The sequence below is a fragment of the Lepisma saccharinum genome, chromosome 4 (assembly GCF_977018435.1).
Source record: "Lepisma saccharinum chromosome 4, izLepSacc3.1, whole genome shotgun sequence".
NCBI lineage: Eukaryota > Metazoa > Arthropoda > Insecta > Zygentoma > Lepismatidae > Lepisma > Lepisma saccharinum.
This window is the reverse complement of record NC_139232.1, coordinates 65,152,866-65,167,604: the sequence shown is the minus strand read 5'-3', so window position 1 is coordinate 65,167,604 and position 14,739 is coordinate 65,152,866. Positions and strand designations below refer to the sequence as shown.

The window sequence follows — 14,739 nt, the reverse complement described above, 5'->3', positions numbered from 1 at the left end:
GCAATGTAATGCAGTAGATAGAAAAGAAACATTGTGATTGAAAAGATTAGATCTGTGTGATGCACTTGTGAACTTTTTTCAAAATCTATTGTACAAATTTCTTCATACACAAAAACATTTGTTTGGATGCATGAATTTGTTCATGAAATGTTATTTCTTGCTCTTTCTAGGGACTCATTTTTGTAGTTGACAGCAATGATAGAGAACGAATTGGAGAAGCTCGTGAGGAACTGATGAGAATGCTTGCAGAAGATGAATTGAGGGATGCTGTGTTATTGATCTTTGCTAATAAACAGGTAACAAACCTACATAGACTTTATACTCTTATGTTACCATAATTATATTTTTGTTGTTTTCACTTTGAGATATTTATTATTGATTGTGTTTAATTGTACGAGGGTTACAGCAAAAGTCATGGCAACCATTTTTTTCCACGATAATGTTTGTCAGGCAAGAAATTTTAAAATATACAGTGGAGACCCCCATCACATGCACTGTATTGTGATGCCACTAGATGACAGTGGGTGCCAAGACATTGAACTGAGGGAAGTGGGAAGTCTGTGCATGTTTAACAGTCATGCAGGATGAATGTGACCCGGTGTGAAGAGCGTTCTTATATGAAAATAGCAGTTCTCTGTGGAAAGAATGCGAGAGAATGTATCACTGAGCTTGTGAAAGCTTTAGGAAATGATGCTCTACCATACTGAACTGTTGCAAGGTGGGCAGCAGCATTCGGACATGGAAGAGAAGCAACTGCCGACATGCAATGTTCAGGATGATATTTGTAACAAACGATTGATGTTTCTTATTTTGTTGTTTATTTTCTCCCATCCTGATACAGATCTCCATGTTGTTCAAAATTCATACATTAAACATTAGCATATATCGTGACCTTCAAATTGTATATTTTACAATTTCTTGCCTGACCCGCATTATTGTGTAAATAAATAGTTGCCATTTCTTTTGCTGTAACCCTCGTATGTGAAACTAATTTTTCAACCACTGAATCAAGGTAGATTGATATAAATCACTTCAAAGAAATAATTTATAGAGTAAAGTACATAAGGATTTTGTAGATATCAGAATCACTTTTCATGAAAGTACATTAATCTCATAATCATTTAATGGTGTTTATTACGCTCTAAGAAAGGAAACAAAATATGTGTACTGATGCGGTGAAGCTCATATGAAAGGAAATGTAATATGTAAACTGTAAACACACTTATTTTTATCTTGATTTAAAATTCAAATATTTTTTTATATGGAAACATTTTGTGTAGAATAATATACAAAGTATTAATAATGTTAAACTGTAGCCAGCCCCCGTGGTGGAGTGGTTAGCACATCGTGCTACTAAGCCAGGGGTCCTGGGTTTGAATCCTAGCCTGGGCATGGATGTTTGTGAGTGTCCATTCATCAATTTCATCACTCATCCCCATCTTCGCAAATTAACCAAAAGTATCACAAAAATCGAAGTAAAATAAAGCAAATCAATGTTGAACTCTAGAAAGTGTCATTATCATTAAACTGTAAATGAACATGCCAGCTGATATTTTGCAAACTATCATTAAAGAAATTGCCAAAATTAAGCTACAAAAACTATAAAAAATATTTTCTTACAATTGTATAGTGCATTGTTAGTTTTATTTTCACTGGAAGAAATGTTACTGAAATTAATATAGTTTCATTAACACACGCAACAAACATTTCCATAGTAGGTTCATATATACAGTATCAGAAATAGAAAAATGTATATTTACATATATTTTCTTTTATTTGCTTTAATAAAACTGCAAATATTTTACTGGACCGTTTACCAGCCTTTCTATAAAAGAAAAAACATATATGTATGGTGCCAAAAACCATACAAGCAAATTTAAGCATGTTTTTTTTTAAAAAAAAATAAAAAATCATGATTTTTATCCACCTTGCACAGAATGTTATTTTAAAGAAAATCTTTCTTTATTGCTGGAAAAGTCAACCAGTGGAATCACATCTACAAATGTGCTCTTTCTGGCTTGATGTACCTTTATGTGGGTCGTTCAATATATAAGTTTCCGTATGCTGTAAAAAAAATATTTTTAAGATACGTTAGAAAACTATACATACATGTTCATCTGTTTCGAAACGGTAACCTTGCAATTCAGACTTTAACACCGGAAAAAGATGGAAATCACTTGGTGCTAAATCCCCACCCCAATTCTTCAATTTTGTGTTGTGTTTGCACTGCTGAGTGGGGGCGAGTGTTATTGTCAAGAAGAATGCCACCAACTGACAGGAGACCTGGTCGCTTGTGTCGAATTGCATTTTTCAGTGTACCCAATGTTTGACAATAACGGTCAGCCTTAATTGTTCTTCCTCATTCCAAAAAGTCCATAAGCAGAACGCCCTTAGCATCCATGCTTCTGAACTCCTTATGACGCGACCCTTCCTTTTTCTGAACAAGCATTTACTTTTCGCCCTTGAACGCATGCACCTTCACGTCTGATAACGAATCGATTGTTGTTCCTGGTAGACTAAGGATGGCGCTTGTCAACCATGTGCTTCTATTTAATGGCATTGCTTTATACAATATTTTATAGCACAGGGGAACTTATACCGGGTGAGTTTTTTTAGCTTGACACAACGAAATATCTCGAAAAGTACGCATCTGATCAAAAAAAAGTTCTGAGTGAAATTTGTTCATCACGAAGGGGGTCATCAGTGATGCCAAACTCCACCCCCCACCAAACCTGGGGCTGGGGCAACTTTAAAATCTCAAATGGGAACCCCCATTTTGTATTGCAGATTCGGATTCTCCAGACAAAAATACATAGGTTTTGTCTTTAACATGTTTGTGGATTTGTGATAGATGGCACTGTAATCGCAAAAATGAAATATTGAGGAAATGGTAAAAAATGCACTTTTAATTGCAACATGTGAGGCATGTTGAATTTTTATAAGAAACTGCATTTAGCATAAACCAGGAACAACAACTTGGACGTAGCAGTATTTTGTTCCCATCGGGGTGCTTTTTTAAGGTGAGTCCTCTCACCATTGGGGTGCTTGTTTTAGGTGTCCCCTTGCCTCACCATCAGGGTGCTTGTAGTAGGCAGGTCACCTTGCCTCTCACCATCGGGGTGCTTGTTGTAGGTGAGAGGCATCATTTTACAACAAGTGCTCGAAAATGTCACCACCCACTTCGATACACTGATTTATTTGCACTTGGAATGATTGGACACAACTGAGAAGCGTGGCTGGCGTAATTTTTCAACATGCATTGGTGATTCGCTAATCATGTTCTCACGCGTTTGATTGGCCATCTGATAGCCATGATCTCAGTACCTTGGACTATAAATCGTGCCCAGAGCTAGAGGAGACTGTCTGTAGGAAGAGGCACCCTATAATTGAAAGTTAAAAGCACTCCTTGATAACAGACGGACTTTCCCATCAAGACCATCTGTGCTGCAATAGATGCCTGGCCAGAGCTTCGAGCTTGTGTGATGGCAAAAACTCGGCATTTTGAAAACTGATTGGCCCTATTTGTGTGTAATATATGTAAGTGTAACATACTAAAAGAACATTTAAAAATCTTAAACCATATTAAATTTATTCACAAAATAGTGTGCGACAGTATTTATGGCCAGACTAGGTATATTCTATTTTACACTCTTATTTAATATTTGTGCACAAACAGCAACTTCCTTATCTATAAGGAATCCATATTAAACACATCAATTTTGTCTCAAGTGCATGTGCTACTCATTAAGATACATTGTCCTGTGACAAAATAAATTTGTTCTATACGGTAATTTACAATGTGGTACAGAGAACAATTAATACAATACTATTAAATAACTACGTAGGAGCAAAATACTAACTTTTTTCATGCAACTTACTTATAAAGGTTCTATTTTCAGTAGCCCCTCCATCATCCAAACAGGAACTTATTTCCTTGGTCAGTTTCCGGTTTGCATTGTGTGCCACTAACACCAGGTTTTACTTGATGCAGTACTTGGAGCCAAGAGTGATGTGCCTATCTGCTGTTGTGTTTCTCATGCAACAAGTGCATAATTGCATGCATCTCTTTGATCTTTCTGTCAGTTAGTGTGTGTGATGTATGCCTGGATGGAACTTTTTGATTGTGTGCCTGTTGAATGTGGCGTGCTTTGCATGTGTGGTCGCTGACTTTTTTTTATAAGTCTAATTGATCTGTCAATGTAATGTACATTACACTCACATTCAACATACACTCCTGAGTTATTTAGGGGTGAGAGGAAATATTGTTTGTGTGAGTTGAGTGCACTGGTTAATGTCTCGTCACAGGGTTTTTAGCAAGGCAGTTGGATATGGTGTGCTGGTAAAGGAAGATAATCCATTTAATTTTATTGCTGGTAGTTTGTTTGGCATGGTTTTGATGTTGGACCTGCATCTCAGCTTTACTGCACAATGTTGAGAGTTTATGATCAGTGTAACCATTCTTTAGCCCTGCATTCTTGATTGTGGCAACATCTTCCCTTAGATTCTTTTCACTCATGCAGTAGGAGAGAGCTCTACAGTAAAAGTTAGCCAAACATTAGCTTCCTGTTTAGGTGAATGATTGGAGAGAGCGTGGGTGTACTGGTTCCCTGTCCTTGGTTTTCTTTGGTGGTGAATTTGTTGCCAATTCTTTTTATTGTAGGTATAAAAATTTGATACTGTGTTAGCTCTCCAGTTCTGTGATGAATTTGAGTGTTGGATGAATATTGCCTAGGTCTATTCCCCCATTGTTTTTTGTATATCAATGGTGTCCTTGGCATATCTACCATACCTTATGTATTGGAGTTCTGGTGTATGAAGGATGTCTTCCTCTGCTAGGTGCATGACAATATTGGCAATGGGTACTGAAAGAGTATTACACTGATTATAAATTTCAACATGGTACAGTAAAGCTAAGATGCAGATCCGACATCCAAAATATCCCAAACAAACTGCCAGCAATAAAATGAAAATAATTGTCTTCCCGTACCACCACACCACATCCAACCGTCTTGCCAAGACCCTGAGACTGTACATGAAACTATCACCTAACCCAGTGGCCAAAGTAGCCAGTGCTCTCTGTAAACACAAGCGATATATTCCTCCCACGCATAAACAATCTAGGAGTATATGATGGCAGGTCAATTAGCGAATGGATAAAACAGCACTTCACATGCAAAGAAAAGAAAGGGGGAAAAGCCAACTACCACACTGTCCAAACACCTCAGATTCAACTGTCAAAACAATCAAAAAAGTTTCATCCAGCAATGCAGCACACATACTATTTGACACCAAGATCAGAGAGATGCACACAATCATGGACTTCCTACATGAGTTAACCTTTAGGTGGTGGATGGTCGATATTTTGACCATGCTGGAATTTCCGTTGAGGGCAGTCGACCAGCACTGCAAGGCAGCAATGAAAATGCCATTTCTTGAAAACTACAAACAATATTTCAGTTGTCCCTTTCTGTTCATTAGTATACATTTGAAGGTATAACATACTGTAATTACAAAACTACATACAGTATATTGTTACTATTATTTAGAAGCTGAGATTGAAAAAGTCCTTCGTTATCCCTAGAGGCACATATTTGTGGTAAATAAAAAAGCAAAATATCGGTACAAAACCAGTGTCAATTTCGGGTTCAAAAGCGGTAAATAAAATCTCATATCGGTGTTATAGCGGTGAATAGATCCGAGTTCCTAACGGTAAAAAAAAACAATGGTAACAGTATTGTATGGGCAAAACAACTCTCACTCGGTTATTTTGGCATTGTTAACATTCATACTTACATATCCTGCATTGTGAAAGATTCTTGAAGGTCGCCTTTTGCATTTTTCACATTAACAGTAATTATTGTTCTTGCTTTCTTCGCTTCTGTAACACACAATATGGCGTGCTCTGCCTGAGTTGCATTGTGCATCATCAGTGGGTATGCAGTGTTTCCAACCTTCTTCACAGAAAATTACCTACTATGAATGGATTTTTTTTTTCAATTTTAACTATGCTTGCCTAACCTAACCTCACTGGAAATAGTTCGTGGAGCTATCCGCGAATGGTATGTGGGGCTACCCCAGAAACCATTCACGGATAGCCCCACGAACCATTTCCGGTTAGGTTAGGTTCAGTTAGGCAAGCATAGTTAAGGTGAACATAATTTTAAAAACTTGTTCCAAAACAACGAAAACAATGGCATGGTTGGAAACACTGACAGGGAGTTACATCATGAAACGTACGCACCAACCGGTACACATAGAGGAAGCAAATAAGAGGAACATCTATTGTGCGTCTGAGACATATTTTTCTTGAAAAACACATGAATACCCGGTAACGCAGATTCCATGACAAAAGAAAACACCTCCACGGACCTTCAACATGCTACAGAAACTCATTTCCGTAAGTAGTTTCGCCTGTAAAAATAACGAAATACGTTGTGCCCATACGACACTTACCAAAATAACTTCATTTAACATTCAAAATGAAATTGGTCATGCTCAGAGTTACATATCAGAATTGCCCATGCTAAGCGTTAGTTATTAAAACTTCCCAGATTAAAAAAAAAAGTACAGAATATATTATTCAAAATGAAATTGTCCATGCAAAGTTTATTTGTCTAAAAAAATATAATATTTATTATTCACCATAAAATTTGTCCACAGTAACAGTTACATAAAGAAAATTTCTTTATATTTAAGAAACACTACATTTATTACAAAGTAAAAGTATGGCTAACAGGTATACGAGAGCCTCCTTGATGTAAAAAAAATGCATTCACTATTCACAAAATAATGAGAAATGCATTTTGTTAATACAAATCGCGATATATTTGAAGAACATGTTAAATGAACAAAATGTTCTCCCAGGTGACAAAATTGTGGAAAAATCAGAAAAACCATGCTTTTTGTGACGCTGCGAATTCAGAAAAACTAATCGTAGGAAGCCGCGGGAATGACGTCATGCTATGATACGTATTTTAGGCGAACAAAACAAGCCTTTTTTTAAAAAATTAAAAAATAGCACATCCTTACATTTGTAACAAAGTTTAAACTTAGTGCGCACATGACTTCTTGTATTTTTGCTGCTGATCGTAACACTTTCTACTCCATCGTAATATACAAAACGCATATCGTAAGATCTTTTTACGGCTAAATACATCGATCTTCCACCTTAAAAAAAAAATCGTAACACTTTCTACTCCATCGTAATATACAAAACGCATATCGTAAGATCTTTTTACGGCTAAATACATCGATCTTCCACCTTACTACATTTTATTTTTCTTCATGCTAACTATTAATTTTAAATTCGCATTCGTTTCTTCATAAAAAAAAAAAAACAGTCCAAATAAATTTTTTCTCGATTCCATCAAATACGAAATATGGATTCTCCTAAATATATTTTACTTCACGAAACACAATATCCAATAAGAATCAGGAATGATTACGATTAAGTAAATAAATGGACACGAAAGCTTGTACTCACCAGTGATGTATCGATTCATCCATGTGCGTAATCCAGGTTCATCGAGCTTTTCCAATGGAATATTTGCGTGAACGAAGGCATTCACTGTCGACATAATGAAGTCTTCTTTGTCCTTCTTAATTTGTTTTGCATTGTGTGCCAATTCTCCAAGAGATACTTGTCGCTTTGTTGGTGAAACGCTCTTGTTCGCAGTCTTCTTGTTTTTCACATGTGAGGCACTTTCACGAATATGTTTTATGCACGAATCTTTACGTTTCCAGTCAATTCGAACATTACAAAATTTGCACACCATTATCCGTTTTACTTTATCAAAAATATAAAAGCCTTCATGAGCAAATTCACGCTCCCGATCAAACACAGTCACGGCTTTCGGCATGGTAATTTCTTACGCTACCAAATCTCGCAGAACAATAACAACCGATTCACGCTACTCGCAAGATTTTGAATGAAATGAACGAGAGGGGGTGAGGAGAATGGTTCGAGGTTTCTTCGTGTATGAGGGCCAATCATAATGGACCACAATATCCAGTGCACTCAAGATTTGGACCAATGAGAGTTGGCGTCTTAAACTCTTCTTAGAGAACGAAGAAAAGACAAAATGGCGGAAGCAAAAATAATAGTTTTAACACGAAAAACATGCGATTTTTTATTAAAAAACAATATTTCGTTAATAAACTATTAATTTCGTGTTAATTTCGTGTAAAACGTTTCATTTCGCGTTTTCCCGTTCATTTCGCGTTATTTCGCGAATAAATACGGCTGAAAAAACATACACACGTGTTTAGAAAAATAATGAAAATAACTTCTAGGCACCCAATAAAATATTTCGTGTTTTCGTCATTAACGAAATATGCATGCCCCTAGTTATCCCCATAAATTATGGATACAGTTATGTATAAATGGCCATAACTCCTAAAGCACTGCATATTTGTGAAAAATTAAGTTTTACATGTAACAAGTAAAAGCAACACTTAAGCAACATGCTACAATCAAGGGACCAGGGAGAATGTGGGGGCAAACCACTTGACAGCAACTGAGGTGCCATTTCTTAAACTATACACAATATTTCAGTTTTATTTATTTTTTTTCATTAGTATACCTCTCAAGGTATTATATACCCGAATTACAAAACAATATATCTATTGGTATTATTAACAAGTGCTGTTCTTTATTTCCCTTTTGTTACTATGGGATAAATTTTAGGAGAAAAGCGTATAACTCTTAAACCAGTGCATTTTTGTGAAAAAAAAATTACATGTAATAATGAGTAAAAAGCAACACTTTTAAGTAACATGTGGCAATTAAGGGTCTAGGGAGAATGCAGGTTTAAGGCGCAAAGTTGGATATTTTCTGATATTACGCAAAACTTTCAAGCACTGTAATTTCAGTTGTCTTCCCCCCCCCCAAAAAAAAAAGTTGCGGCATAGGCATTACGTATGAGTGTTTTTTTGTTTTTTTTTGTCGTGCTTCCTTACATATTACATTTTTTTAAAATTATTCCTTTAACACTTATTATTTGGAGGTACAAAATATAAATTTTACCTCCACTAAAAACCCTGGCCTTAAAGAAAACAAAACCGATGTCATATCTCTACAACAATTCGTTCTTAAGTTGTTTTTGTTTTATTTTATTTTTTGGCAAGTTTGAAAAGCGCAGCTTGAAATAGTTCTGCCCTTAGAGGCTATCTTGGAGGCTATGAGCTTCTGTCTCATAGATGTTAAACTGACAGCAGACAAGCACATCACGTTTGCCTCCCAGTACTGCATCAAGTGAAAATAGGTGTTAGCGGCATGCAGGAAAGCAACGTGCACCAGCAACTGGCCAAGCAATGAAACATGTTCCTGTTTGGATGCTGGCTGGAGCCACCAAAGTTAATAGAACCTTTGTAAGTAAGTGGCACAGAAAAAGTTAGTATTTTGCTTTTGTGTATTCATTATACTTCCATGTTTTGTATTTCCCAAACATGAAAATACTATTTATTAGTAAACCACATTGTAACAATTTATGTATTTTTAAATTTAATAGAACACAGTCATTCAACATTATTTAATAATTGACATTTGTAATCAACACTGAGATTATTTTTGTCTCATTATACAGCTAGGATTTACAACTTCAGGGTGTTCCTCCTTAAAGTATACTGTCAACCAAGTAAATTAATATCCATTTTTAGGCTGAACACTCTTCACTTCATCAAAACACGAAAATTGCATTTCCTGATTTTAATTGCTTCCAGTATTCCAAATGCCGCTTAACATTGTCATCATGGACAAATTGTATACAGTTAATGTTTTAAGCAACAAGCTTAAATTTCTTGTAACCCTTATAGATACTACTCTTAAAATGTATGGTAAGAAGAAACTGAAAACGAGGGATTCAAGTTATAGTGACATTAACAACTGCAAATCATCATCACATTCATTATTGTACCAAAGAATGGGAGATACTAAATTACTAATTACAGTACTGTTGCTTCTTGGAAGGATATTTGTCCCCAAGGTAGGACATTCATTCTCTGAATGTTAGTGACAATGGTTCTACATTAGCATGCAAGGTTAATTGGGTATATCCATTGTCCAGTGCATTAAATTATACTTGTTCTAATACTTTTAAGTTTTGAGAGAGCCCTTCTTGTCTTCAGGTGAAATTTCTTGCTGGTGGTGGGAATTGAACCTACTGCAGACCTGTGATTTTTACTACAAATGCGTTGCTCTAACCAACTACTCCATGGTAACCCCCAGGATTGTGTACTAACTTTTGATCCACTCATGCTACTATTTGTACTTTTTTAGGGGAGGGGACCATATGTGCTTGAAGTCTACACTGGGAAAACGTATAGGTTTTTGGGCCATTGTAAGATTTGTAGAAAAATCACATCACCAGCAAAAGAAATTTCACCTGAAGACAAGAGAAGAGGGCCTCTCTCAAAACTTGTGTTAGAATAAGTATAGTTTTAAGCTCTAGACAATGGATAATGTCTAATTAACATTGCATGCTGAGTAGGACATTTCCTACGAAAGCAGTTGCTATTGTGAGCAAAACAGAAGACAATTTTTTTAAGTATTTCTGTGCAAAGTAACAGTAATATTAATTTGATAGGTAACCAATGATTTCACATGGCATTTGCTATTTTCCAACTTTCTCTCTCTTTTTCTTATCCAATACCCAGGGTGATGTCCATCACATCTCTCTGCCTCTCCTAATGAAAGAGGTATCATTCAGGTTTGGATGTGGAATGGTGCATCAGTATTGATCTACAGTTGATACGGGTACATCTCAGTTTAATAAAATTCTTTCTCAGTTTGTCTAATGATTTGCTTTTTAATATTTATGGTGATATGTTTAAAGTTTATTCACTTTATTTCACTCTTCTAGGACTTACCAAATGCTATGAATGCTGCAGAAATAACAGATAAGTTGGGACTCCATTCCCTGAGAAACAGAAATTGGTACATTCAGGCTACTTGTGCAACCAGCGGAGATGGACTTTACGAAGGCCTTGACTGGCTATCAAACCAATTGAAGAATGCCAATCGTTAACTTATTTTTATCTGTTGCAATCTACATACGTTGTAGCCCAACAGTGGTTTGTAGGCAGAAGAAAAGGAGTGTGCATGCAAAACAAACAATTGTCTTGTGTGCATTCTCCCGAGAACCCAGGACGTAATGAGTGAAATGGACAGGACAATGAAGTTGTGAGATGTGTCAGCTTTTCGAAAAGATTGGTCGTCTTATTACTTGGTCTAGGAGACATAATAATTATGAAACTCTTAATAAAAGCTACACTTTTCACCTAAAGTATAAAAAATTATTGATTTCGAGATGTCTGTTCCCAACTTTTGTGGTTCTGAGAGATGAAAGCATTCTGTGCTGTGCCAGATTTCCATAGAGCTGTGCTCAGATTACCATTGGAATTTAAACAATTTGTAACACATACTATCACCAATACATATAAGTTTCTCTGTAGATAAATATCCTGTCTTGTTTTGTTACAGTGCGTGTCAGCCACTGAAGTAATCTACTGTATCTAAAGACTGATATCTGGTTGCAGTTTTTAAATATTTTTTTTAAAAGGGGAAGGGTTAAATTTGCATTCTTTCTCAGTTTTAAAAAGTGCACCATGGTAACAGAAAACGTAGGTGTAGGTCTTGTCTAGGTGATGCAAACCATTTCTTCCGTTGGTATTGCAAGAAAGACCACAAATATGATCAGTGACTAGAACTAATATTGACATTCCGGAATATCTTGTGTTGTAAATTCTTAAAGCTTTCTTTATTTTCATTTTAGTGGTTTTTCCCTCTTTTTTTTTTCTCCGAATTTACAGTATCACTTAGATGTTATAAGCTTTGTGATATAAAGTTATGTAATTTACGTCTGTGACGTATATATATATTAACGGTCACTACAACGTGCTGAAAGTTGTTGTTGGCCTAACCTATGATCTTGAGCCCTTCTTCAAGAGAAATCAGCCCTTTTTTTTCCTTATCGTATAATTTAATTTTTTCTGTTCGTGCCAGCACTTCGATGCATTTTCAAGAATAAGATCTATCTTGGCACAGTTAGTAAAATTTCATATGTAAATCTTTTTTTTTTTTTTTTTTTGCTTTATCCTGTTTGTGTGGACGTTTGTTATTGGAAGCGAAACTGGATAATGATTGTATATTTTCTTTGAGTACTTGTTTCGAAATATCTCAAGAATTCTGTAAAAATGCCATACTTGTGAAATACATTGTATTTGTGCTTGAACTGCAGTCATTTTATTCAGGGTTCTATAAATTATATTGGTACTGGCTATAGTGATGATATTCCTTGCGTACACATATTTCAGTTTGCTGAGGTTCCAGCTGTTTTTAACAAGCACGTGTTAGTGTGGAAATGTGCTGTAAACAAACAAGAAAAGGGATTTCTGTAGCCTTCAGCAGAGGGTGTACAAAAAAAAATCGAAGAAAGAGAATTATTTGTCATGGAGAGATCAAATCTTTTTTTTCTTTTTCTTTCTTTTCTTCTAAATGGCAGAACTCTTAGCAGATATGAAATTTATATATTTTATTTACTTCCTAATAATGAAAATTAATAGAAGAAAAATAAAAAATCTAAATTTTACACAAAATTTGTTTTCCCACCACAGTAGACCAAAGCGAACGAAAAATGTATACATCAGTGGCAAATTCCTACAACCATGCAAAGTTGCATTGAACATACATATTTGTTGTGGGGAAGAAGAGCAATGTATAAGAAATTCATTGTTGCCATCTTCTGGGGAAAAAATCTGAAATATTGCTTGTAGTGTTGGCCCTATGGATGCTGGATGGACCAAATTTGTAGGGAAGCATGACAACAGACCACTCTTGAATGACATGGTTATCCCTGCCCCCCTATGGTTTTTAATGAAAATATGAAACAAATTTTAGAAAATCATAATTTTGAAACTTTGAAGTCTCCTGGGTGCCTAATTGTCACACATTATGGACTTTTTTTTTTAAATGTTTGTCATTACATGTAAAAGTAAAAATTATAACAACAAAAGGATTTAATACCCCATTCATATGTTGCATTGCATAATTTTTTGGGTTAAATATTGACATTTTCAAAATTTGTTTCTTAAAACTAGTAACAAATAAATATATGGTTTTGTCATTCCAGTATGTCATACCTCCATAGGTATATAAATGAGCGAAATTATCATCTGTAGTTTTCAAGACTCAACTTGTTCATTGCTGCCACGTGGTGGTTACAAAACCAGCTGTCCAAAAGTGCATAATTTGGGTGGTTTATTTTGAAACCAGTCATCCTGTAACGGTTAATGGCAATCTTGTGAAGCTCGGAAATGTTCCTGCAGTTACTTGTTTGGTAGTTTTTCCAATTTGCAACATCCATCCTGATGGATATTTAAATTCTGAGAAATTATGTATAGAAGATCTTTCAGAGGATTCAGGCATATCTTCCCATGGTGTCTTTCTTATGAATTCTACATCAGAAGACACCCAAATGGCAACCTCTCCTTCATGTGGTACATACTCTACTACATTTAGCAAGACTTGTGTTGGCATCTGGACACTCAGCTAGTACAGGGTGGTTATAAATTATTTAGCATATTTCAAGGATGAATAAAAGATAGTCGAGTACCAATGTTTAGTTTTTTGTCTTTAGTAAACCATTTTTACAGCATGTACAAGAGGTCTATTTTACGTATGCTTGTAAAAGTCTCTCTCTATATCCACATCATCTTTGGAGACCAATGGTCTGCCAGAATGACAGATTTGGTTCCTTGAAACCAAAGAATGCACAGAGCGTTCTCTTGCTCGGTAGCCATCTTGGTACCGAGCCACCATTGTGCCACGTACGTTTAGTCAATGTCCACACAAACTGATACTGCTACTCTATTGTTTGCAACAAAAGAAAGGATGCTTCGTGTTGTTTCTTAATTCATATATCAATGTGCTCAGTAATTTATAACCACACTGTATTTTCCTCTGTGGATTTTGTTATGTTCTGTCCATATGCATTTGTGATGTCCCTTCGTCTACTAAATCAAACCAGCATTGCACATGAGTGCAAGTGATTGATATAAAATTTATTACATAGCAATATTCGTTAGTATAAACTACAAACTAATAACAATGGATTAATTATACATCAGTGTGAAGACTGACTCCACTCTTTATACATCAGATGAGTGACCATGTGGCTCAAGCGCTTTTGTAGAAACATTTATCCATTCAAACACACAGTTTCATATTTTATGATTTTCACCCACTTCAGTCAAAGGTAGTCTGAAAATTTTGGAAAAATTTTAGTCACAAAGTTCAGATTGTGAGACTTTTCAAATAACTACACTAACCTACAAATTGAAACTTTTTTTTTTCTGTGGTATAAACCTCAATAGGTGACTTTTAACTATTTGCGATACGCTGATTTTTAAAATATATTCTGTTTTGTTGTATAACGTCACTATATTTCACAATATGTTATTTCGTTATTGTATCAATTTATCAGCAACATTTAGAAATAGCGTAGAAGTTGCAAATACACAAGATAAATACAATAAATTATAATAATATAGTAACATAATACACAAAAATAAAATTAATTACATTTATTATGTAATACAGTCTAAATATATAAAATAATGGTTATATTCTACATTAAATGCAGGAATAACAAACCTTATTTTACAACCAAGCACTTTTGTCTAACATTTCTCGTAATGTCTTTGCAATAGGTCCTTCACATTACCAAGAAACTTTCTCACAAC

General features: G+C 35.3%; 1 protein-coding gene across 2 annotated transcripts in view; it reads left to right on the top strand.

Annotated features, from left to right (window-relative positions):
* The window catches only part of LOC145986530 (ADP-ribosylation factor 1), a 34,614-nt gene extending 22,384 nt beyond the window's left edge, over positions 1–12,230 (top strand). For both annotated transcript variants that reach the window (XM_083120647.1, XM_083120648.1), the window contains exons 4-5: positions 171–296; positions 10,860–12,230. In XM_083120647.1, the coding sequence (XP_082976773.1) occupies positions 171–296; positions 10,860–11,024 (291 nt within the window). In that variant the 3' untranslated portion in view covers positions 11,025–12,230. The remainder of the gene's footprint in view (positions 1–170; positions 297–10,859) is intronic.
* The last annotated feature ends 2,509 nt before the right edge of the window (positions 12,231–14,739 follow it).